General features: G+C 45.0%; 2 protein-coding genes across 13 annotated transcripts in view; both read left to right on the forward strand.

The window, feature by feature from the left end:
- Window positions 1-9,754, forward strand: part of huwe1 (HECT, UBA and WWE domain containing E3 ubiquitin protein ligase 1) — a 145,280-nt gene extending 135,526 nt beyond the window's left edge. For all 12 annotated transcript variants that reach the window (XM_084333864.1, XM_084333868.1, XM_084333859.1 and 9 more), the window contains 2 exons: window positions 4,456-4,646; window positions 8,775-9,754. In XM_084333864.1, coding sequence (XP_084189990.1) covers window positions 4,456-4,646; window positions 8,775-8,877 — 294 coding nt within the window. In that variant the 3' untranslated portion in view covers window positions 8,878-9,754. The remainder of the gene's footprint in view (window positions 1-4,455; window positions 4,647-8,774) is intronic.
- Window positions 9,755-23,368: 13,614 nt separating this feature from the next.
- l1cama (L1 cell adhesion molecule, paralog a) overlaps window positions 23,369-25,727 on the forward strand; it is a 71,928-nt gene continuing 69,569 nt past the window's right edge. Inside the window, 1 exon segment of the mRNA XM_084333872.1 lies at window positions 23,369-23,505. The gene's annotated coding sequence lies outside the window, so the exon portion shown is untranslated.

The following is a 25,727-nucleotide window of genomic DNA, read 5'->3' on the forward strand; positions in this document are numbered from 1 at the left end:
CGCCTGGCGGGGCAGGTTTACCAACGGTAGACTTGGTTGATGAAATATGAATTCAGATCGCTAATAAAAAAAATAACCCGAGATATCTCGTGATGGGCATTCAAAGTGTTAATGAACATCAAGTACAAAATGTAAACATGCAGGGTTGTAGCAAGAGCTAATTTACACCAGGAGACAGCAAAATTCTTTCAATAAATAAATAGATAGCCTGCTTAGGGTAAAAGCATTGTGACAATCAATGATAAAAACAACAATAAAAACAAGAAACAAGTTACATAAACTAAATCAGATTAAAAATGATCACAATTCTGGTTTGCCTTAAGATGCAGTTTCAGATGAGTCTTGAACATGGAGTATGTGGGGCACTCTCTAATCACAACTGGTAGGCTATTCCAGTAGTTACCACCTTTTAACAGTGAACACAGTTTTAGCAAAGGTAGTATACCGAAAAGGCACCTTACAGTCCCCTCTACTGATGGCCCTGGTGCTAATGCCAGTGTCTCCTTTTTGTTTAATGTCACTTTTTTTTATTAGGCCTAGTTGTTGGCTACAACTTTGCCACAGTAGGCATTAATCACTTAATAGTTCAAATGTCTGTCCCATTCCCGTTTGCACACGCAGATACACACATGCACACAGTGGGCCAGTGACTTTGGTGGTATGTGCTATTGCACAGATGTGTGTCCCGTTTGCACATGCACGCACAGTACAAATATACATTTGTTAAAAAAAAAAAAAAAAAAAAAAAAAAAAACTGTTACTTGAAATATTTTCACTGTACTCCTAAATTGTGCACATGTGCTCCTTGGGGAAAAGGTTAGCGTAGAGCCCTGTATCGGGGGCAGCGTGAGCCCTCCCACGCGTTACTCCTTGCCACTGAGTTCGAGCTGCTGCGGTGAAAAGATGCGACAGGCTGCCTCCTCGTGTACCGGAGGGGACACGTGATGCAAGGCTTCTATCCTCACTACAGCCGACCAGTGGGAGGCATAGTCTAGCAACGTTCAAGACAGGGGAGGGAAGAATTTGAAATACGAAATTGGGATGGGAGAAAAAGTGGATAAAAAAAAAAGCTTCTAGCCACTAACCACCTCCCACTGCAAAACGTAACTCCTAGTTACATCCCCATTTGGAACATTTCAATGTGGGGTAAATGGCTCAGTGGTTGCCATGACATTCGTATGGGTAATGCATTGGGTTTATGGCAACAAATTACAATTTGCTGGGACGTGCTTATGCATTTCTAATGCAAATGTGTTAATATGCAAACAACGTTTATCTTTGTAATTCTGTATACTGTTGCCACACTGATCCACACCTCTAAAATAGAATATTGGTATCAGAATTTCCCCGATACAAAAATTCAATACTAAGAAACACGTCTAACATGCCAGAAATCAAAGCAAATTTGCACACGATTTCTTTTTTTTCTTATCTACTTATTTTCCCCATTTTCAATTTTTCTCCCATCCCAATTTCGTATTACCCTCCCCTGTCTCGAACGTTGTTAGACCATGCCTCCCACTGGTCGGCTGCAATGTGGACCAAGCCTTGCATCACGTGTCCCCTCCGGTACACGAGGAGGCAGCTGTCGCATCTTTTCACCTGTACAGCGCGATCTCTCAGCGGCGAGGAGTAACACGTGGGAGGCTCACACTGCCCCCGTTGCTTCCTGATTCTGCTGTACAGGCGCACCAACCGACCTGTAGGAGTCGCTGTCCACAACGTCCGATCCCCACCCACCGGCTTTCCCACCCCCTAATACTGCCAATTGTATTAGTATGAACGACCAGCCAAGCCGGAAGCAACGCCGAGAGCTAGGCTCGAACCCAGCATCTCCTGCGTTAGTGGCGAGCGCCTTGCCCACTGCGCCACTTAGCCGCCCTATTTGCACACTATTTCTAATGGAGAAACATTTATTATATAAATATTTTTTGACTGTCAAATGTCTACCAGGCGTCGGCAACCTGCGGCTCCGGAGCCGCGGCTCTTTAGCCAATCAGCTACGGCTCCCTGGCCCAAAAAAAAATCTTTTTGAGATCGATGTCATATTGTGACACTGAAATGAGAAAATATTTCATCAACAAAAATATTTATTCAACAAAAATATACAGTACGTAACACCCCGCGCCTCTCCCTGCCGTCTGCAAGTGGCTAATCTTGAGTTTCCGACCCCCCAGTAAGCTAACCATGGATAAATCCAAAAAAAGGAAAGTCTGAGGAAAATAGAGGGTTTAATTCAGCGTGGACAGATTAATTTGCTTTCACAACTAACGATGCAGGCTTACCTGTATGCCTGATATGTGGTGCGAAATTTGCGAACAACGAAAAATTTACTTTTTATTTGATATATTTTCCACAAATAAGGGAAGGACTCTAATAGAGCTGCATAGTTCAGGGTTTTATTTCAAAGTCGGTCTACAGACACCAGTGTTTTGTCTCCTCTTCTGTGTTTTTTTTAAAAATAGGTCTACACAGCCAGTCTTTTTACTCTTCATAAGAGTTTGAGGTTTTCCTTTGTTATAACCGGTAAAAACAGCAATGAAAAGTAAATCTTTTTCTTTTTGTTTTATAATTCCATTAATGCAACAAACGGTGTGCTATAAGTATAAAGCAGGGGTAGGCAACCCTAGGCACGCGTGCCTGCATAGGGGGCATTTTCATAGGCACGGGGCAGCATTTAAAAAAGAATTGCTTTGAAATATTATAGTGAAATATTTTGCACTGTTGTCGCATTTATCTTGTTGAAATCCTCCCACAGGTTCTTTTTACTACCACATATTTAATTGAGACCCTTTATTTGTTTATTATTTCAATTTAGCTGGAAATACATTGCTACATCATTCAGTAACATTTGCAGAGCCTTATAATAAAAACATTATTACGGTCACCATTGAAGTGGGATTAATCAACACATTTTATTATTTATTTTTCTATTTCATTGAACATTGCACCTGTTAAAAGCAATTTTTTTACTCAAAATGAGTATTACCAAGTCAACTTGTGTTCTTAAAACAATGACAATAAACAGTTTTATTAGGTTGAAATAATGTGGTTGTGTACTTATTTTTCTGTTAACTTATTATGGATTGAAAACTGAACCTTAATGCACAGTAACTGAACTCAATATTTTAAAGTTTAAAGTTCTGGTAATCATATATATTATAATTTTTTTTTTACAGTGTAGTCTAAGCGATCAATCAAAACGTATTTACACGATATACCTCACATTCACCCTCCATTCACATCCTGGTGTTCTCCATTAGGCCTGTAGGTGGAGCTATGACGGCACACGTACAGTACACACATGTGTGTGATGTGTCCAAAAATGAATGGGCAAATGTGAGTGAAATGGTCTCACTGTATGCAGCTGTTTGTCTGCATTCCACCCCCCCCCCCCCCCCCCCCCCCCAACTCAGATTTAGGGTTGATACAACCATCATAATAATATTGTTAATAATAACAATAATGATGTAATAATGTACAAATTATCATTAAAAATACCTGATTATGAAAAAAAAAATTGAATATTGTTGAGGCACACTCTAGTTACAACTATATTTCAAACCGGCACTCCATGTCAAAAAGGTTGCTGACCCCTGGTATAAGTAAGGCATAATGTATAGTTACGAGGTCATTTTCGCAAAATAATTGACCGACACAGAGTTTAAAATACCGAGCCGCCTCGGCGAGGTGTTTTAAACGTCAGTGAAGGTCAATTATTTTGCGATGATGACCGAGTATAGCTATACATTATCCCGCTTATTACATGGCTAACTTACTAACAATATACCTAATTCATTTTACAAAATCGACAAGACAAGATCAAATGCAGACACAGTTGTTCTGTGGTTCTGTCAGCCCAAATAAAGTGATTATTATTATCGCCGGCAGCCCGGCAGGTGTGTCTAATTGCACTGAAACAGTGCGTCAGTGGGGCTTGATTTGCGAACAGCTGCGCACAGTGGTCATTATTGTTCCACAGAGGTCCGTTATCGAGTAATATCGGACCTCTGACGAGCGCTATTGACCAATCACAAGCAAGCATTTCGGCGAATGTGAAAACGCCATGTAATAAAGTATAATAAATAGCAAATTACTTTGGGTATGCAATTGTCAGGCGTTTTATGCTAAATGTGGGGTATGCTTGGGGATATATAAAACGTTATACACTCTTATCTTCATTTTAAGGGTAAATAGGTTGTGCGGCTCCCTGAGCATTTTATTTTGTGGGAGGGGGGAAAAGTGGCTCTTTTGATAGTAAAGGTTGCTGACCCCTGGTCTATACTGTTCATTAGAAGTAATGGATCAGATCGGTACTCTGTATCGGGTCCAGGTATCTGCACTGAAAAAGTCTGATGGGTGCATTCCTACTAGAAACCCTATAGGACTCCATGATTGTACAAAACCAATCTAGAATAGCCCCGTTTTTGATACATTGTCTTCTCCACTTTGCAGATCCAGTGGTTCTGGAGGGCCCTGCGCTCCTTCGACCAGGCGGACCGGGCCAAATTCTTGCAGTTTGTCACAGGCACGTCCAAGGTGCCTCTGCAGGGTTTCGCTGCTCTGGAGGGCATGAACGGTATCCAGAAGTTCCAGATCCACCGTGACGACCGTTCCACCGACCGCCTGCCGTCTGCTCATACCTGGTAAATATCCGGCTCCCCACTCAACCACATGAACACCCACTGGGATGTGTGTGAAGGAAAAAGAATGTTGCAATGTCATACTTGAGACTTGTAACTTTCAGTTAGACTTCTTTGCTGTAAAGGTATAAAAGCTATTGGCATGTTTTAACATTATAAATGCACATTAATGGGCCTTATAGCCAAACTAAATGCACTATATTCACTCTAAACAAACCAAACTAACAATGTTGCTCACCAGGTAGGATGTGCTACAGTATCATATATTTTGTGTATATATTAACCTCTTAACACTTTGAGTGCCAGGGACGTGATTTGTCGCTAGTTCATGCCGCCAGTTGAGTGCCACCAACGACATATAGCGCTTGTTTGTCGTATTTTTTTTATTAGCGATTTGAATTCATATTTCATCAATCGAGCCTCACGCTAGTGTTGCAGACTCTCTCTGAGCTCAATTGGGAAAATACCGCCCCCTATCGTCTCCCTGTGTAACTGCACCCCATTGGTTTAGACTGATGGGTGGGGGGGGGGGGGGGGGGGGGGGCAGCCTCCTCATCTTACCTCTCCGGCGAAGCATCTGAAGAGACCCAAGTTGATCGCCGACCCTCAGAACAGCGTGGATTATGTATTTCCAGTACCCAACGCTGAATCACTAAACGCGATTGATATTTGGAATGGCGATCAGGAATTGGAATAATTTTTTTGGATAACATCTGATCTGAGGTAAGCAATTTATTTTACCAGTCTTGGGGTAATCGGATCTGTTTTGACATATCAACGTGTGCCCTGTGTGTCTGTGTGTGCGCGCTGATCTGGAAATGAGAATATATTTTTCAGATCGCTTCTATAGCGTGCATAAGTACACATATACTATCGATAATCTAGCGTTTATTTGAAAACGATTCATAAATAGGCCGAAAAATTACAACGTTTTTTGTGTATGCCAGAATATTCCAGTAAAGGGCGATTATCACGGAATCTATATATTTTCCTGAAAAACGAGGGCTTTTCAAAATGCTATAAAACGGAAATGAACCGATTATTAAAAAATTATAATAAAAAAAAAATCCATCTCGACAATGTTGACTGCAAACAAGTCATTGATAAACGACGGGCAGATTAGACACATAGCCATAATTTAAGACAGATTATGCGTTCACAACGCTATCATTGAAGTGGGTGGTGGCATCCAACAATAAATAGTGCACGCCACGCTGGCAATCAAAGTGTTAAGCCCGGAGCCCTATTTTCTGAAAATCCGCCTAAAATACATACCTAAGTAAATGGAAGATCGTTCCACTTCTACAAGGTCCATTAGCATGTTCTTGTTATCTAGGGACATCTATGGACCTCAGTGAATGTATTACCAGTGTCAGAAATATTGTGTCTATTACTAGGCTTGCTTAAATTGTGATGAAACAAAGGAGAATATGAATTATGATTTTTCTTTGCATCTTTGACGGTGAATAACACCATGCTAAAACCAGACATGAAAAACTGCCACTGAGCTCATTCAGTACCTTCTTGAGATCACGTGTACAAAAAATCTAAGGAAATTAATAAAGGGAAGATGATTAAACAAGGTTTTGTAGATACAGTACTGAATTCTGCCATCCGGACCCATGCAATTTGAAATATTATTATAGAATATGAGGCCTAGAAATTACCTTTATTATAGCCAACTTGCACATCTATGGATCGGGCCTAGATTCAAGAGTTTTTCAAGATAAACTAGTAGCCTATTTTTATTTTTGGACTGGGAATACATTCCATGAGATCCATAGATGTCCCTAGATACCAAGAACATGCAAATGAACCTTGTAGAAGTGGAGCAATCTTCCATTTACTTAGGTATGTATTATTATTATAATAATAATAATAATAATAATAATGCAGGACCTCTTTAGAGAGGTCTTTAGTCGGCATGCAACGACACAACAACATTTTAGGCGGATTTTCCGAAAATAGGGCTCTGGCTTAACACTCAGTGCCGGCCTTGTTTACCTTTTTACCCCGTTGAATGCCATCATCCACTTCAATGTTAGCGTTAAAAACGCATAATCTATGTTTTAAATGATGGCTATTTGTCTAATCTGCCCGTCGCTTATCAATTACTTGTTTGCAGTCAACATTGTCGAAACGGATTGTTTTTTAATCGGTTCATATCCTTTTTTATAGCATTTCGAAAAGCTATCGTTCTCTCGAAGATTTTCAGAAATTTTTAAGATTCCCCCATAAACGGCATTTTTATTGGAATATTCTCGAATACACTAGACACGTTGTCATTTTATGAATCGTTTTCAAATAAACGCTAGATTATCGATAGTATGTGTACTTATGCACGCTATAGAGGCGGGCTGAAAAATCGTATCCATTTCCTCAACACCACACGCATACACACACACGGCACATGCTGATATCTCGGTGAATACAGCTCTGATTACCCCAAAACTGGTAACATAGACTCCTTACCTTAGATCAGATGTTCTCCAAAAAGATTATTCCAATTCCTGATCGCCATTCCAAATATCGATCGTGTTTATTGATTGATTATTGGCTGCTGTAAATATATATTCCACGCTGCTTTCCAACTCTCGATCAAATCCCTCATCATCAGACGGCTCGCCAGCACAATGGAGCCAGTAGGCTCCCCCCACAGGGATCTCCCAGTATAATCGACTGACCTGCAGTTACACAGGGATAGACGATAGGGGGCAGTTTTTTCCCATCGGGGCTCCTAGAGGGGCTGCTGTACCAACGGAAGACTCGGTTGATGAAATATGAATTCAGATCGCTAATGAAAAAATCAAACGACAATACACGTCGTCGGCACTCAACGGGGGGCATTATAAGACGACAATACACGTCGTCGGCATTCAAAGTGTTAAGAGGTTAAGGCTGTCAATCGATTAAAATATTTAATCTGATTAATCGCATGATTGTCCATAGTTACCTTGCGATTAATCGCATATTTTTTTATCTGTTCTAAATCTACCTTAAACGGATATTTTTCAAGTTTTAATACTCTTATCAACATGAGAGTCAACAAATGCTTGCTTTATGCAGCCATTTAACACAAGGATGACCCTCATGCATTGCAAATTTGCATCAAATTCAAAACGGAGTGATGCACAAAATAACTTCAAAGAAAATAATAATTTAAAACAATGAATAAAGTGTGCATGAAATAATAGGGGAAAGAAAACGTTAGGAACTTGTTACATTCACCCACACAAGGGCTGAGGACTCACACCCCCCTCTCTCACACACTCCCAGCTCTCTTTCTCTCTTGCCCCTACCTCATCTCTCTCACTCACTCTCACTCTCTCACTTTGAGTCAGAAACGAACATAGTATCAGAGTATCAATAATACACCCGAGTGAAGTCTAGTAAAACGTTAATAAAAAAAAATAAAAAAAATCTTGCGTAAAAAAATAAAATAGTCTTGTTAAAAGAATTGTGCGTTAATAGCACGTTCACTTTGACAGCCTTAGTATATATATATAATATATTAAAATGTTTTGTCTTCGGCAAGTGGCCATTGTATAAGTATACACTGAGGGTGTGTGGTTATGGAAACATAATGCACTTCTTGGAGGCAAACCAGTAATTAGTCCCAGCGTTGTGCATTCTTTTTCGATAACCGCACACCTCATTGTGTATTATCTCTTACATAGAACACTGTGCTCATGCCTAATGATATATGCATATGTGCAAATTAATAAAAGCTGATAATTATTGGATCATAGAAGCTACAGAATAATTGAGTCAAATAATCTTGACTTGTGCACATCTTACTGTAGAACTGAAAGAATCTTGACTTGTGTACATCCTTACTGTAGAATTGAAAGAATCTTGACTTGTGCACATCCTTACTGTAGAACTGAAAGAATCTTGACTTGTGCACATCCTTACTGTAGAACTGAAAGGAAATGTGGGTAGATATGATAAGACACACATGATGTAACATTTTATTTTTCTCTCTCTCTCCTCTCTCTCTCTCTCTCTCTCTCTCTCCTCGCTCTTGCTCTCGCTCTCTCTCTCTCTCTCTCTCTCTCTCTCTCTCTCTCTCTCTCTCTCTCTCTCTCTCTCTCTCTCTCTCTCTCTCTCTCTCTCTCTCTCTGCCCCTAGCTTTAACCAGCTGGATCTTCCAGCCTATGAGAGCTACGAGAAGCTGAGACACATGCTGCTGTTGGCAATTCAGGAATGTTCAGAGGGCTTCGGACTGGCTTAAACACTGAGACTCTTTAACACACATGCATACATGCAGACATACAGACAGACATGCATACAAACACAAGGGTTTAGACTCGCCTACATGCAGACAGATTCACACTGACGACCCCATAAGTGCACACACACGCCACACACGCACTATCTACTATCATAGACATTACTGGAGTACTTGTTGAATGGCCTAGACGTACTGGTTTTCTAATCCATATAAAGAAACGAGATATAAACCAGCAAGCGAAATGGACTGATTGACATTGCCTACTATACACAGAGCCTCATGTTGACACGGAAAGCGGTGTCTCCCTTCCCGAATTAATGGCAAACCCACGAGAGCGGATTCAGAGGATAAAAAACAAAAACACACAAAAAAAACACAAAACATCATGGACTAATATAAAAAAGAAGAAAAAAAAGACATTTTCTCCATTTAGTTTGATTTCTCTGTACAAAAGGTTTGGGAGTTTATTATGTTTAATCTTTTTTGTTCTTCTCTGGCTGTGTTTAAAAAAAGAAAAAAAAAAAGGAGAAGGTTGTTTGTGTGAACAGGATGGTTATAAAACCTTTGGGGAAAAAACTTTGTTTCTTGTTGCAAATTTGTGACCTCACAGGCCTTGGAAGACGGGGGGACATTTGTATGGGGGCGGGGAATAAGAGAACAACTTGAGAAGATGTTTTGAAGATGTTCACGAAAATGCACTTTTCAAAAAAGTTTTGTGGCATTTTTTAAGGAAGGATGGTACAAAGAAAAAACAATGAAGAGAACAACTGAAGGAGATAAAGACATTAACCATAAATTCTAGAGTATTTTTGGCTATTAAATCGCTGACCCAGCCTTGAGCCTTTGAATCAGAGAGTGAAAAAATAACTACATGAATAAATGCATAAAATGGAGTCCATTGTCTGTTTGAACTTCCACCAGCCAATTATACGTGTTGTGTGTAAATCACACTTGTACGTTTTCAACTTTAAGTGAGATCGACATTCCCTTTGTAATATGGGTTAGTATGGTTATCTTGACTTTCCAGTCAGATAAGATGAATTATGTTTTTTTTTCTTTTTTTTCTCTGGTTAAAATGGTCATCCTCAAGAGCGTTAGAGTTTAGATGTTTTTTTTTTATATACTTACATTTTTATTATCAGTTTCTTGATTTACAAACAAACATCCACGTACAACATTACAATTGGCGGTCAAAATTATAAGAGACAGTACAATACAATTCGACAGATAAGAACTAAAAGATATAGCTGATAGTAGAAAATAATATCAAAATCAAATGAAGAGTTTTGACCTAAAATGAATTAACTAAAGGGAGAAAAAAAAGGATATAAAAGAATAAAGTGACATGGGTTCTTTGGTACCTTCATAGTTCATTTTCATTTCGATTTCTATTTCTCTTGTCTCCTTTTCACTCCTGTGATGTAATTTATTTTCTTCCTATACTCTTCCCACTTCTCCCATTTTGACTCAAACTTCTCGTCTTGTAGCCTCAGCCTATGTGTGATTCTCTCCATTTCCTGTATCCCCCCTACTATCTCTGTCCATTGTTCTTTTGTCGGTGCTTCTACTCTATACCACATTTTCGTCAATGCTTTCTTGGCTGCTACTAATAATATCTTAATCAAGTATTTGTCTTCCCCCTGAATTCCTTCCTGTGTTAAGTTCCTTAAATACAATACTTGGCCTGTCTGGGGTTCAGATGGTAACCCCAGCACTAGATTCAGTCCGTATGTACCCCATGATAAGGTCACACAACACTGCCCACATTTTGAAATGCAATAGACTGAATGCATTGGTTGAAGTCGTATTTTAGTCGTATTGCATCGTTGTTAATGTCATCCTAGACTACTGCGTGTCTTGCTCTCTGGTGCCTCTGGGTGGAATGGGTTAACGGGAGTCTTGACAGGAGCTCGGAGGGAGTGTTGTCATCTCGTAACCATGGTGACAGGGGCCCCTGTGTACTCCTTCAGGCTCAACTGTGTATATCCTTGATGAAGTCACACAGCCTGCAGTCTCCCTTCTCAGCCATCGTCGAGCCCCTGATGGATGTGCAGATGACGTTATGGAAAGTTTCTGACGGATTACAGACGAGCGATGGAGGTCGGCGCACAATGTTGAATTTGAACTAGTGTCTTGAATTTCACTGCTACATCAATGATGACCGGATGAGTGTGTGGTCTGCCTCTTGTGTTGCCAGTCTCTACACTGGTTAGGTCTGTGACCTGAGGCTGAGAGTACTCATTGACCATCTGCACCTCAATGAAAGGCCTCTGTCATCAGCAGACAGGCTCACACCCCCATGTTGCATGTTGTGTGTTCTGTTTATAAAGAAAATGCCCACTTCTGTTCTGAAGCTCTTTGAAAGTAGCCTGTGGCCTCTCCTGCCCAGTCTTGTTCCCCCCACCAGTCTATCCTGGTGTGGTCCCCCACACTAAAGATAACACCCTATAGCATGATGATCCTCCTGCTCCATTAAAGCATTGCATGTCTGCAGTTTGCATGTCTCTCTGTGCATCCATCTCCTACCTGCTCTCTCTGTGCATCCGTCTCCTACCTGCTCTGTGTGCATCCATCTCCTACCTGCTCTGTCCATCTCCTACCTTCTCTGTGTGCCTCCGTCTCCTCCTACCTGCTCTGTGTGCATCCATCTCCTACCTGCTCTGTCCATCTCCTACCTGCTCTGCATCTCCTACCTTCTCTGTGTGCCTCCGTCTCCTCCTACCTGCTCTGTGTGCCTCTGTCTCCTACCTGCTCTGTCCCTCTGTGTGCCTCCATCTCCTACCTGCTCTGTGCCTCCATCTCCTACCTGCTCTGTCCCTCTGTGCCTCCATCCTACCTGCTCTCTGTCCCTCTGTGTGCCTCAATCTCCTGCCTGCTCTCTGTCCCTCTGTGTGCCTCCATCTCCTGCCTGCTCTCTGTCCCTCTGTGTGCCTCCATCTCCTGCCTGCTCTGTGTGCCTCCATCTCCTGCCTGCTCTCTGTCCCTCTGTGTGCCTCCATCTCCTGCCTGCTCTGTGTGCCTCCATCTCCTGCCTGCTCTGTGTGCCTCCATCTCCTGCCTGCTCTCTGTCCCTCTGTGTGCCTCCATCTCCTGCCTGCTCTCTGTCCCTCTGTGTGCCTCCATCTCCTGCCTGCTCTCTGTCCCTCTGTGTGCCTCCATCTCCTGCCTGCTCTGTGTGCCTCCATCTCCTGCCTGCTCTCTGTCCCTCTGTGTGCCTCCATCTCCTGCCTGCTCTGTGTGCCTCCATCTCCTGCCTGCTCTCTGTCCCTCTGTGTGCCTCCATCTCCTACCTGCTCTCTGTCCCTCTCTGTGTGCCTCCATCTCCTGCCTGCTCTGTGTGCCTCCATCTCCTACCTGCTCTCTGTCCCTCTCTGTGTGCCTCCATCTCCTGCCTGCTCTGTGTGCCTCCATCTCCTACCTGCTCTCTGTCCCTCTCTGTGTGCCTCCATTGCCTACCTGCTCTGTGTGCCTCTGTCTCCTACCTGCTTTCGCATGCTGCATTTGTTCCACTTCAGAACACACTGCAGTGGAGGAAATCCAATCTTCCCTCATCACCACCAGTGCTACTTTTGCTCCTGCTTCAATCTACTCTGCACCCCCCCCCTCCCTCCTCTCTGAAAAGCCACACACCAGTAGCAGAATAGCAGCGACCGTGTATGATTTGGCGTGTGCCACGGCGTGGCAAATTAAATGACTACCGTCATGCTGGGGGGCTCCACTGTGAGATCTGGTTTTAGATTAGCCAGCTGACTTGTTTGGCCTCCTGAGTGAAGAGCAGATGCAATTTAGCAGCGGGTTATTGGCCACACATGCACACATACCAGAGGCATCCGTTGTGCTGCGGTGACTGGTTTTAATTCCCAATTAAAGTAGAAGAATAAATCGGTATTCCATCCTGGGGATTGTATTGGCAGAGGATTTGACTACAGCATCTCTCACAATTTGGGTTCATAGTGGTCTGGTAGCTCTGGGACATTTCTTTTTTCCTTGTTTACTTTGAAGCAATTATGCAGAACCACTCTGGTTGTATATTTCCCTGTCATGATTTGGCAGTGATTGAGATCTCAAGGCTGCTTGCTGCCAAATGGGTTATTTTATCCAGTTGAACCGCACTGCACAGGCCACACCACTAGGTGGCGATCATTAGACACAAAACACAAGTACCCTGCTTGTCATGTCTTCACTGCCACTTCAATGCATTTTTGTTTCTAGCAAAGTCACTCCCTTCCCTCTGATGGATTCATGTCATGCGCCAGACATGCTGTAGGGCTGAACAACTGAAGTGATTTTTTGTTTGTGTGTTTTGAAGCCACTGATGCTTCCAGACTGGGGAAACTGGGGTGACCAATTGGTGATTGGTCACAGGCTGCGCTGCCTTGTTTCAGTCTCACTATGAGTAAAATAAATAATAAAGGAGTCACTTAGTCAAAAATAATAAGTCAACTGCAGGACCCCAAAATTCAGAATGATATAGATGGAAAAACACAGCGGCCATAACACTCCATCGTCTGTGTTGTACTAGACAGATAGTGGCTCGGAGGCCGGGGGACGGTTCATTAATAAAGACTGCTTTGTGTGTATGAGCCAAAATGCTCTCAGCCTAATACACTCTACTGCTGCTGCCGCTTTCAGCGTCTCCCAAGTAAATAAATCACGATATCACAGCCTCACAAAACAAAATGATAAAAGGCTTCTCTGCCATAGAGCCAGAATGAAAAGGCTTGTTGTAGTGGGGAGGGGGGGTGGGGGGGGTGGGAGTCAGTTCATTAGAGTAATTGGTTTAATGTTCTTAATTGGCTGAATGGTGATATTTATTCTCTGGGAGAGGGGGGTGGGGGATGATGGCAGTGATTAACCATTTCCTTGGCAGAGTGCACCATCCTCTACCATTTCTTTTTATCTGAACTCTGTGATCCTGCTACCAAGTGCACCGGGGTCGGGGGGGGGGGCACCCACTAAGGAGGGGACCACTAGAGGATCCCACCAGGGAGGGGACCACCTCTTATCTTTAGATTGATCAATGAGGAGACTCTGCAAGCATATTAATCCTGTTAACGTGTGCAGTATTTACATCAGAGAGAAGTTGGCAGTAGCGTTATTTACAGCCCCCAGAGGACAGCACTTGACAGTTAGGTCGTCTTGTCTTGTCCCTCCCTATTAATTAAGCTTAGTTCACTCATGGCGGAGTTTCAGGTTCATCTGTCAGTGGAGAGCATCCCGCTGGAAATCTGGGCGAGTGACTTTGTTGACTAATCATACTGGAAGAGAATATTGCTCTCATTAATATTTCATATCTTCTTCCGTGGGGGATTTATTATATATTGTCTTGTATGACTGGATATGACACTGGTTTTGACATATTTCACATTCAATACTAGTTCCAAAGCAAAGCAATTTTTTTCAATTGTTTTTGTTGAGCAAAAGCAACATTTTATTGTGCAACGAAACATTGTTTTCTGTTTTGAAATGTGTGACTAGTGCCTGCTTTTGAACCCTTTCACTACCACACTATAGAAGGTTAACCCTTTCACTACCACACTACAGACGGTTTAACCGTCTAGTGTGTTAGTGAAAAGTTAACCTGTAGTGTGGTAGTGAAAGTGTTAACCCTTTATAGTGTGGTAGCCAAATGGTTAACAGTCTGTATTGTGATAGTGAAAGGGTTAAGCCAAAATCCCTCCATGTTCAATTGGATGAGGAGGAAAGAAAAATAAATAAAGAGTTCTCATTCGATGAATCCAATATCGTCATCTTTTGATGCCTTGAAATCGATGACACCAAAGATCCTTGTTGTGCTTTGATACCCAACCAATCCTATCTCTTTAACCCTATGCTCCCTGTCGTCAAGGAGTGAAAGGAAAGACAAGAGGGAAGATGGCAGTTGGAGTGTCTGACTTGTCATCGCCTCCCGGTCAGGCTGCCGTTTCCGCTGTGCCTGTGAGGAGGAGGAGGAGCAGACAAGGCTGCCGCTGTCCTCAGGAGATAACAGCTGATTCCCATCGTGTCTCCCACACACTGACAAGGCCTTGGTTACTCAATGCCTCTCAAGTGAACGTATTGTGTAATATACTCGGACTCATACAGCATTGATAAAGGTTTTGTGTGTGTGTGTCTGCGTGTGCATGCATGTATGTGTGTTGTGTCCTCAGGGGAAGGATGGAGTGATGACTGGGGATGGCTGGACTCAGATGGTCATCAGGTAGCTGTAGTATGGCCTTTGGTCTCACACACACACACATATACAACCACACGCTATGCACAAACACAAAAACTCCGAGACCTCACATTCCGGTCCAGCCACAAAGCAAAAGTGACACAGTATGTCTACTGTAAAGGTCACTATGTGTGTGTGTGTTACCATTGGGTTGAGAGGAATCAGTGTTCTGTATCTGTTTGCTGCCCTGCACGTCCTCCGTGGCACAGCATTGGGCACCTTGTGGCATTTAGAAAAGGCAAGTGGTGGTCTCTTGGAAACGATTAGCCCTCGTACGTGGCAGGTCATGGGGCGGGGCTAGGGGGTGGCTACTTGGGCTCAAGCCCCGAATGTTTTCTGAAAAGCCCTGAATCAATTTTCAAAAAAAGAATTATACTTTTTTTCTTTTTCTTTTTTGGGACAATTAATCATTGTTACATGCAAATATGTTTGCACCAGATTTAGCAGAAGCTAATTTCCATCTGTAGTCTATCCAGCTGCTAACTGTATTTGAGTGAGTTAAGTCTTGGTGTTATGGTAGACTCAGACCTAAGCTTTAAATCACAATCAACAAGTTGACAAAAACATAATTCTTCCACCTTAGAAACATAGCTAAAGTACGGCCATTTATAAATCAAAAGGACGCTGAAAACCAGATCCATGCCTTTATCTCAAGCCGACTCGACTACTGTAATGCACTCCTTACCGGCCTCCTGAAAAAATACGATGATAACTATTTTATTGCAATGCACTATTGCATTATTTTATTCTATTTTACTAACTATTTTATTGCACTGCACTATTTTACTTTGTATCAGTGATAATCAAACCGTAACCAAAGACGCCTATTAACACTTTCAGCGCCAGATGGCGCTGTTTGCTGTTACTGTTGAAAGGCCAGCGCCTTTTAACATGGGGATACGTGGCTGTGTTTGCAGGCTTAAAGCTATATTATATATTATAGCTATATGGATCTAATAATATAGTCGATTGTCATTGAGTTTCTTCCGGTCAAGATGCAAAAAACAGATAATTTTTCCATCCATACATTTCTGTTTTATACCGTCATGAATATGAGTGTAGTTTCAGGGTGGTCTGGTGTCATTTCCAAAATGACAGACACCAAGCCACATCGTTTCAAATGGAGTGCAATAGCAGCCGCAAGGTGTTAGGCGGCGGTATTGGACTTTTGAGATCTCAGACCCATCCCCAGTGATAACACAGGCTGCCGGCATGTCTTTATGAATTGAAATATCGAATAAAAGAAACAACGATGAAAACCCGACTATACTCTGGTTTTCGCTCAACGTTCGGCGAGTTAACCCTAGATCTTAGATCCTAATATGAAAAACGATGTGATTTAATGTTCTATGTCTTACCTTGACTTTGTCTATTTTGCTGCTATCTATTTTATGCTTTATGTCTGCACTTTATGCATTGCTCTTGATCTGCCAATGTTGTGCTCATTTTATGCCTGTCTTTTTGTACTGCTGTGAAGCACTTTGAGCTGCAATTCTTGTATGAAAGGTGCTATACAAACACAGTGTATTATTATTATTATTATTATTATTATAAATTATTATAGTTTGCTTCATTAATTAAAGGGTGTGAATTTAAGTGTTCTCTAGTGCCTTTTGTCCGCTTTAAGGTGGTGGTATAAGTTAAAGGTTGTGGTGTCGAAATAAAAAAAAAATCCTATCTGGGCTAAACCCCGGATCTCCTACAATCCTAAATCTGCCCCTGGTTATGACCCACCTGGAGCCACGCTGCTGCTGCTGCTGCTGCCCGAGATTCATCCATTCAAAAAGGATGATTTTTGAAGCGGGGAACTCGTTTTAACGGAACGAGAAGGAGTCAGATTTAGCCGTATTAATGGACCGTAATCTCAAACCCCACCCTCTTTTCTTGATCCTCCAATGAGGTTGTCGCTTCCCTCAAGGGAAGACGGCAGGGTTTGAGATAGGTCCAGTGACCGCAGTTCCAAGTTAATCTAACGTCATCTATGTTTAGTAGAGTTTTTATGGCCACTTTATTACACTGTAATAAAACGCAAATCGACAGGGTGATGTAATCCCCACACGGCGCGGCGCAGTGTAAGATATAGGACCGTCCTTCTGTTCTGCCAAATAATGACCTCTCTTCTGCCCATGCTCCTCTCCTCTTCCTCTCTGATGACGACCACCTGACCTCGCCTCACGTCATCTCCTGACCTCTGGGCAGACGGGGGAAGGAACGCTGCCAGGGGAGCATCTGTCTTGTCTGAGAGTGACTCCCAGCTATTTTCCATGCCTTTAACGTGCTCTAATGTGATGCTTCAGAGAACCAAGTGGTGGTCCTGTGTGGCGGCCGGGGCCACTCAGAGCATGGCAGGAAACTGAATCAGACTAATTCCCCTTCAATTAAGGAGTGATTAACGGGCCGGTCAAGAGACGGCCGACTGACCTTCCAGCCAAACTAATGACTTTAACTGGATCAATGGACCAGCGGACACCAGCCGGCCACATCAGCAACCCAGCTACAGCCAGGCTGACGGGCTATGTAGGCACGGCCCGGCTGGTAGGAGTGTAGAGGCTAGCACACTGTGTCTCTCTCTTTCTCTAGTTCTCTCTTTCCCTGATTACTCTCTCTCAGTTTTGTGCGTGTGTGTCTCTCTTTCTCTCTAGTTCTGTATTTCCCTGACTACTCTCTCTATTTGTTTGTCTGTTTCTCTCTCTCTCTCTCTCTCTCTCTCTCTCTCTCTCTCTCTCTCTCTCTGTTTTCTCTCTCCTCCCTCTGTTTCTGTGTCTCTCTCCCTCTTTCTCCTCCCTCTGTTTCTCTGTATGTGTGCTTCTCTCTCTCTCTCTCTCTTTCCCTGATAGAGAAATGGTATCTGATAGAGATACTGACTATAGGTGAGATAACCTGTCTTCCTCTCTGCACAATATTACTCTCATTTGATCTACTGTATAACTATTTGCAATAGTTAATCATTCAGGATTTTACTGCATTTGCCTGCTAAATGAATTGTGATAACCTGCATTCAACCTGATTTCCTCTTACCTGGGGGGGGGGGACTAGCCTCCAGCCTGGTTCGTTGTGATGTAGGAAACGTGTAAAGCTAAGCAATGACCTATTAGATGAGGGTTCTTATTGGTCGCTCTAGACTTGAAAACGAACGTTCCCTAATGAGCAAAAGTATGACTTCTTATTGAGTAACCACTCCAGCGACCACACTAACGGCTGTCAAATCCAGAGAGGAGAGAGAAACTGAACATCTTAGGCCGGTAAAGGGTGCAGTTTGGGAACATGGATATACAACAGTCGGAAGGCATCAGGAAGAAGCTGGCGAGAAGCGAGACAAGTCCTCTCATCTAGAATCCTGCTGCAGTGCAGTCTAGGCAGGCTGATATCTTTCTATCCACTGAATGCTGATCTGGAAGCCTGTACTAAGGAGCTGTTATTACAGCTTAACTGACCATGTCAGTCTGTCTGCTGCTCCCCCTCTCTTTCTCTCTCTCTCTCTCTTTCCCTTGTATCATTATCTAGTTCCTTTACCTCCTCTCACTGTCCGCTCACTGCTACCGCTTCATCTCTCGCCCCCTTTCGACTCTCAGTGCTTCTTCCCCGTTCCCAGCACGTTCTCACTTCTTATGCTGTTCCCCTCTCCCTGCCTGCATATATCTCTGTCTGACGCTCACACGCGTACGCACGCATGCTCACACACACACACACACACACACACACACACACACACACACACACACACACACACACACACACTTATAAGGTAGCTCACATCTCACTTTACCTCCAGCCATCACTCGTTTCCCTGGTACCTTTTATTCTTCTCATCTTTCCATATTTCATCCACAACTCCCTTTTCCCTCAATATTCCTCTATATATTTATAGAGGCGGGTTCCACACTGTACCTGTTTACTCCACTGTGTTGTTTCAACGTGAGGACAGGACAACCCTGGGCCACTCATTTCCTTAGGCATAGTTTGTGTAGGTGTATAGGTGTCATAGGCAATGGAAGCAAGTATAGAGGGGGTGGATCTGTTGAGGCTTCCCGAGGTGTCATGGGCCTAACTCAACAAAACACCAGTGAAGGGAGGTTCCCACTTGATAAGCCATGCAGTATACCGGCTCTCAGTGCCTATAGTATCTACACGTTTGGTTTGCGGTGGCCATTATCGGTAGTGCGTTGTTACAGGTAGCATCAGCATTGTGAGCGCCTGCAGCTCACATCAAAGAGGCCTGGGTCTGTTTGTGAAGTTTGTGACGGCCAGGGACGTGCACAGGACTTTAGAGGGGCAGGTGGTCAAAGGCTGAAAAGGGCACTATACCTGTGTGTTCCAACCGAGCGCACAAAGCGTGCAAGCCCGATTTTTGGGGGCCCTTTGGATTGAATATTGAACTATAATAATAGTGCAGGAGCTCACTTATCCTTGAGAGACACTTTTATCACTGACTTAAAAGGCCCATACATCTACATAAATGTTCAGGGGGGAGGGGATAAGTGCTTACCCTACAGACCCCAAGAAGTGCTGCATAAATGCATTTTTTATTCCAATCCCGATTTGTATTTGAGATTCCCAAATCCCATCGGACTTGACTTCTTCGTGTCCCTCAGTGAGTGTAATACCAGCATTCAACTGTATGCGCCACAGAGGTTTCTATCATCATCATCATCAGCACCCACGCTATGCATAAAATATATAGGTCCGCGGAGAGGCACGCTGAGGAGGCCGTGCAAACTGCAATGGAATACGGGGCATCTCTCTCTCTTTACCTAATATTTTTATTCAATCCTGACATTTTTCAGTTGGAAGGGCAGTCTATATGCGCAACGGTTTTTATGAGGCTCAAAAGGGCAGGTGCTCGAGCACCCCTTGGGCTCTATGTGTGCACGTGCCTGCGGCCAGTAGCCTACTGGCCATGTGGTCGTGTATCAGTAGCAGCATTGTCAATACCTGGAGCTCACATCCCGGGTCCATTGAAGGTGCTGATGGCATTCGGGGGCCACTATGGGCCGTGTTCTATCTGCTTAGTGTGCAGTTCCCCAGCAGAGGCTCTCCTCCAGTAATAGGCTTGGGTTTCTTCATAAAGCGTTTGTCCTTATCCTTATCCTCAGGGCACAAAACCTTTGTGTTTTATTAACAATATATTTCCTCCCCATCCCTCCGTCCCCCCAGTCTCCCTGAGCCTACAGGCCCAGCTGGAACGACGCTGTACCCGTTCACCCTACTGCGTCGTTTCGTTCCTCCACTCGTTCAGCTAATGGAACCCTCCTCTCTTTCTTTCTCTCTAATTTTTCTGCTGAGCGCAACTCTTTTTCCTGCAAGCCCCAGTCTCGAAGTTGTTCATTCATAGCCTTCCCCTCTCTCTCTCCCTCACTCTCACTCTCTGCTCCCTCCTTCTCATATATCATTCCGTCTCTCCTCTCCAGTCTTCCAGCTGACTCACTTACAGTGAGGTTAGGGCGGAAGGAAGAAAGGAAGGAAGGAAGCAAGGAAGGAAAAGAAGATGGTAGGAAGATCCTGAGAAAGCGTGAGAAAGAGCAGGTAAAAAAAAGTCTCTTGGACTATTGGTTTTGACAAAGGGGCGGGAGCACATGACGCATGAAATGACAGCCGAGAGGAATGTTTTCATATAGACTCAGGTACTGAGAGGTCGGAGTGATTCATTCCTATCTCTCTCTCATCCCATCATTTTATTGGTGGAGTCAGGAAGCAGAGCAGGGATAATGTGGAGTGATAGAGATCCATATGGGTCTTATTTTGGAGGGAAGAGAGAGAGAGAGAGAGAGAGAGAGAGAGAGAGAGAGGCAGAGCCAGACTGGCTGTGTGTCTGTGGAGATGAGACAAGCAGAGAGAGAGAGAGAGAGAGAGAGAGAGAGAGAGAGAGAGAGGCAGACTGGCTGTGTGTCTGTGGAGATGAGACAAGCAGAGAGAGAGAGAGAGAGAGGCAGAGCCAGACTGGCTGTGTGTCTGTGGAGATGAGACAAGCAGAGAGAGAGAGAGAGAGAGAGGCAGAGCCAGACTGGCTGTGTGTCTGTGGAGATGAGACAAGCAGAGAGAGAGAGAGAGAGAGAGAGAGAGGCAGAGCCAGACTGGCTGTGTGTCTGTGGAGATGAGACAAGCAGAGAGAGAGAGAGAGAGAGAGAGAGAGAGAGAGAGGCAGAGCCAGACTGGCTGTGTGTCTGTGGAGATGAGACAAGCAGAGACAGAGAGACGGCACAGATATTATCTGTATTGATCGAGTCAGAGGAGGGAGACTTCCTACGAGGCCATAGAATAATTGAACTATCTCAAACCCCGCCCTCTTTCCTTGATGCTCCAATCACAAATGTTGCTTTCCTCTGACACACGTTGTTTACCTCCACTCTCCACAAATATTACATCATGTTTTAACAGCCAGGTCTTTAACAGAGAGACCACTCAGGTGAAATGACCCTCTGAGAATGGAGTCTCAACTGTGTCAATTTTGTGATTTAATTTTGTAGTAGGAGTTACCTAGGCAACGCTACACTCTCTAGTGTCTTCATTGTGGTAGGAGTTACCTAGGCAGCGCTACACTCTAGTGTCTTCATTGTGGTAGGAGTTACCTAGGCAGCGCTACACTCTCTAGTCAGTGTCTTCATTGTGGTAGGAGTTACCTAGGCAGCGCTACACTCTGGATTTGAAATATCTTTGGAGTCTCCTGGCGATCAGTTTGATCTGAGTGTACATCTCATCTCACAATACTGCAGATAACCTCGTCATCTCCACGCCCCGTTCCATCCATCCTGCCCAGTCTTTGTCTCCAGTCCTGGCATTCAGCCACGGCACCACAGACCTCTTCTCCAACCTCTCTTCATTGTTGTCATCGTCCCACGTCGGAGGATAATGGCAGGGGTTCACACCTACCTGAACCCTTGCAATCAATCACACTCCGTTGGCGTCTCCTTTAGCAGCCTTTGTCTGCCTGCCTGGCACATCCCGGGCGGCGCACGCTTGGCAGATGGGCACCTTGGCAGACCCAGAACGAAGTGGCATTGGTCGGTGGCACAGCACATAGTGGAGAAACCCACGGCAGCTGAACAGGATGGCTTGGATTATGACCGGATATAGGCGGCTGCCCCATTAACTGTGTGGTCAGGACTCAGGAGTGTGATAGTTTTCACTATACATTGTGTGTGAGTGCATGCATGTCCCCCCCCCCCCCCCCCCTCTCTCTCTCTCTATCCCTCATTCTCCCCTTCCAGGACCGTAGCTAAACTCAGTGTGTGTGAGCTTATCAGTGCAGACCACCCTGCCACAGTGAGGGTGAGTATCATATGAAATAGGCAGGTCTCGGTCTCCCCCCATCTCTGCTGTATCAAAGTTCATCAACCACGCTGGCAGTCGTGTTATATCATGTCACAACACAGGCATGACAACCCCCGGATGACCCTGCACACATCCTCATTATCCCCTAATCAGTGTATCTCTGCATCTATACCCCCCCCCCCCCCCCCCCCCCACACACACACACACATATGTATTGCACACACACACACACACACACTCACACTCGCTCCCAGACACAGATGAAAGACGGCAGTTAATTTGCAACACGTTTTTATTCATCAGAATTGCATAACACTTGTCACACGTGCCGTTCTGTTCTTTGATTGCACTGTCCTTAATTGAAGTCCTGGTACTGTAGAAGTGTGGACCTGTGACGGCATGCATTGGAAGCACCCAGTGAAGTGTAGAGGTTACTAATTCAAAGGCTAATTTCAGTCATCCCAGAACCTGTGTATAGGCTATTAGCTCCTGACTTGGTGCAGGGGAGAGGGAGAGCAAGTGCTACGGGGCCACAGGCTACGTGCTCTATGTTAATGAGTGCATTGTTATGCTGGCTCTGCACGGCTAGATACAGGAGCAGGCTGAGCCTCTACACTGGAGCTCTCTGGCACCGGACTACTGCCTGGAACCTGGCCCCACTAATCCAGCCAGAGAGACTGCGTATGGAGAGGAGGAAGAGAAGGATGAGGGAGAGGAGAAGAGAGAGGGAGGGAGGGATGGAGGGAGGAGGGGTGCACCGGGGGGAATGGAGAGAAGAGGAGGAGGAGGGGGGGTAGGAAGACAATAAAGGAATGGTCAGGAATCCACAGACAGCGAGGAGAGCGGAGGGGAGAGAGAGAGCAGGAGAGGGAGGGGAGAGGAGGGAGGGAGGCAGGCAGGGAAAGAAGGGTGATGTCACCTCTAGCAGGCAGCCAATGAGAGCGAGGGAGGGAGAAGAGAGCGGCCGCGAGAGGGTGTGCTTTTCCATCACTGCATCATCAGCACGGAGGAGAGGAGCACAATCAATCTGATAGAGAGGAGAAGGAAACACACTACTGGTAGATAAGGAGGGTGGGGAGAGAAAAAAAGGTGGACGCAAGGAGTTGCCAGAGGAGAAGGAGCATCCCTGTTCCGGACCTGTGGAGGTAAGGAGGAGCACAGCCATTCCACAGGAGATGGACAGAGTTGGTCTTTTTTAACAAGAAGCGGAGAGGAGCTGTTGAGGAGGAGAGTAATTAGGGTGTTGGGTGGAGGTGGCGCGTTACCTTATAGCCACATCTGCACAGCCACTGGCACCACGACATCATACCCTGGCTTGTGAAAATATCAAATCTTTTTTTTTTATTTCTTTTTTTTAGAAATGTTATTTGTTGGCTGGACACAAATTGATGTGTGTTCCCATGGAAGTAAACTATGAAATTAGTACTATTGTGAGACCTCTAGTCTGTACAGTTCTATTCAAATACAGGAATTGTCGTTTATTTCAGTGCTGGTAGGGGGATATAGTTTGCTATAGTGCACTGCAGTGCACATTACATTACTTTGAATTGTTTAGTAATAATAAGTAATAAGTCATTATTGAAGTCAAATGCCATCTGATCTGGGGGGACTTGTTGATACATATTATTGACGTTTGAGAAAGGGTATTTTATTTGTTCCATCTGTATTCACATTGCAGAGTGAACAGTGCTCGGTGTGTTGCATGCAACAGGGTCTGCTCCGGTATCAATATTGAATGTGCAGTAATGCTATGCACTGTTCTGCTGCCTGGACATTTCTGCTCAACATGATCACTCCAGCTTTACAAGTTGCTCTCTGGGAACATTTCACACTGTGCTCGTGCAGTTTGTGACGTGTGTACTAAGCTTATAGAGTTCGATTCAAATAAGGCAAAACTGCAAATCGGCATGTCGTGCTTGAAAAATTAACCTGGCTTTAAGCTTGTTTATCAGGTTCCAGGGATGTGTTATGCATTTTCCCTGTTACTGCCAGGTGTACGACTTTTCACTTCAGCTGTTGCATTGCCACTCCTTTAAACCACACTGTACAATTTCCCGTCATTTGAAAATGCACTTTGTGTGTGTGTGTGTGTGTGTTATCTCACTACAACATCCCTGTTCTCCCACCATTCGTCCCTCCCTCCCCCTGCTAATGGCAGAGTGGTTTGATGTTGTTAAGTAGAGCCTCTGATTGCATTGTGCTGTAATGGTATTCAATGATGTGAAGGACGGAGCACTAATGTGTTGCAGGGAGAGCAACAGCACACGTCCCCGCTCTCCTCTTCCTGCCCCTCTTCTCCTCCCGTTCCCCCGCTCTCCTCCCTCCTCTCGTTCCCCTGCTCTCCTCCCTCTCCTCCTGCTCTCCTCCCTCTCCTCCTGCTCTCCTCCTGCTCTCCTCCCTCTCCCCCTGCTCTTCTCTTGCTCTTCTTCTCCTCCTGCTCTCCTCTCCTCCTCCTCCTGCTCTCCTCCCACCCACTGCTCTTCTCCTGCTCTTCTTCTCCTCCTGCTCTCCTCCCACCCCCTGCTCTTCTCCTGCTCTTCTTCTCCTCCTGCTCTCCTCCTGCTCTCCTCCCTCTCCTCCTGCTCTCCTCCCTCTCCTCCTGCTCTCCTCCCACCCCCTGCTCTTCTCCTGCTCTTCTTCTCCTCCTGCTCTCCTCCCTCTCCTCCTGCTCTCCTCCCTCTCCTCCTGCTCTCCTCCCTCTCCTCCTGCTCTCCTCCCTCTCCCCCTGCTCTTCTCCTGCTCTTCTTCTCCTCCTGCTCTCCTCCCTCTCCTGCTCTCCTCCCTCTCCTCCTGCTCTCCTCCCTCTCCTCCTGCTCTTCTCCTGCTCTTCTTCTCCTCCTGCTCTCCTCCCTCTCCCCCTGCTCTTCTCCTGCTCTTCTTCTCCTCCTGCTCTCATCCCTCTCCTCCTGCTCTCCTCCCTCTCCCCCTGCTCTTCTACTGCTCTTCTTCTCCTCCTGCTCTCCTCCCTCTCCTCCTGCTCTCCTCCCTCTCCTCCTGCTCTTCTCCCTCTCCTCCTGCTCTCCTCCCTCTCCTCCTGCTCTCCTCCCTCTCCTCCTGCTCTTCTCCCTCTCCTCCTGCTCTCCTCCCTATCCTCCTGCTCTCCTCCCTCTCCTCCTGCCCTTCTCCCTCTCCTCCTGCTCTCCTCCCTCTCCTCCCTCTCCTCCTGCTCTCCTCCCTCTCCTCCTGCTCTCCTCCCACCCCCTGCTCTTCTCCTGCTATTCTTCTCCTCCTGCTCTCCTCCCTCTCCTCCTCCCTCTCCTCCCTCTCCTCCTGCTCTCCTCCCTCTCCTCCTGCTCTCCTCCCACCCCCTGCTCTTCTCCTGCTATTCTTCTCCTCCTGCTCTCCTCCCACCCCCTGCTCTTCTCCT

This window comes from Notolepis coatsorum, assembly GCF_963971535.1.
Source record: "Notolepis coatsorum genome assembly, chromosome: 17".
Classification (NCBI taxonomy): Eukaryota; Metazoa; Chordata; class Actinopteri; order Aulopiformes; family Paralepididae; genus Notolepis; species Notolepis coatsorum.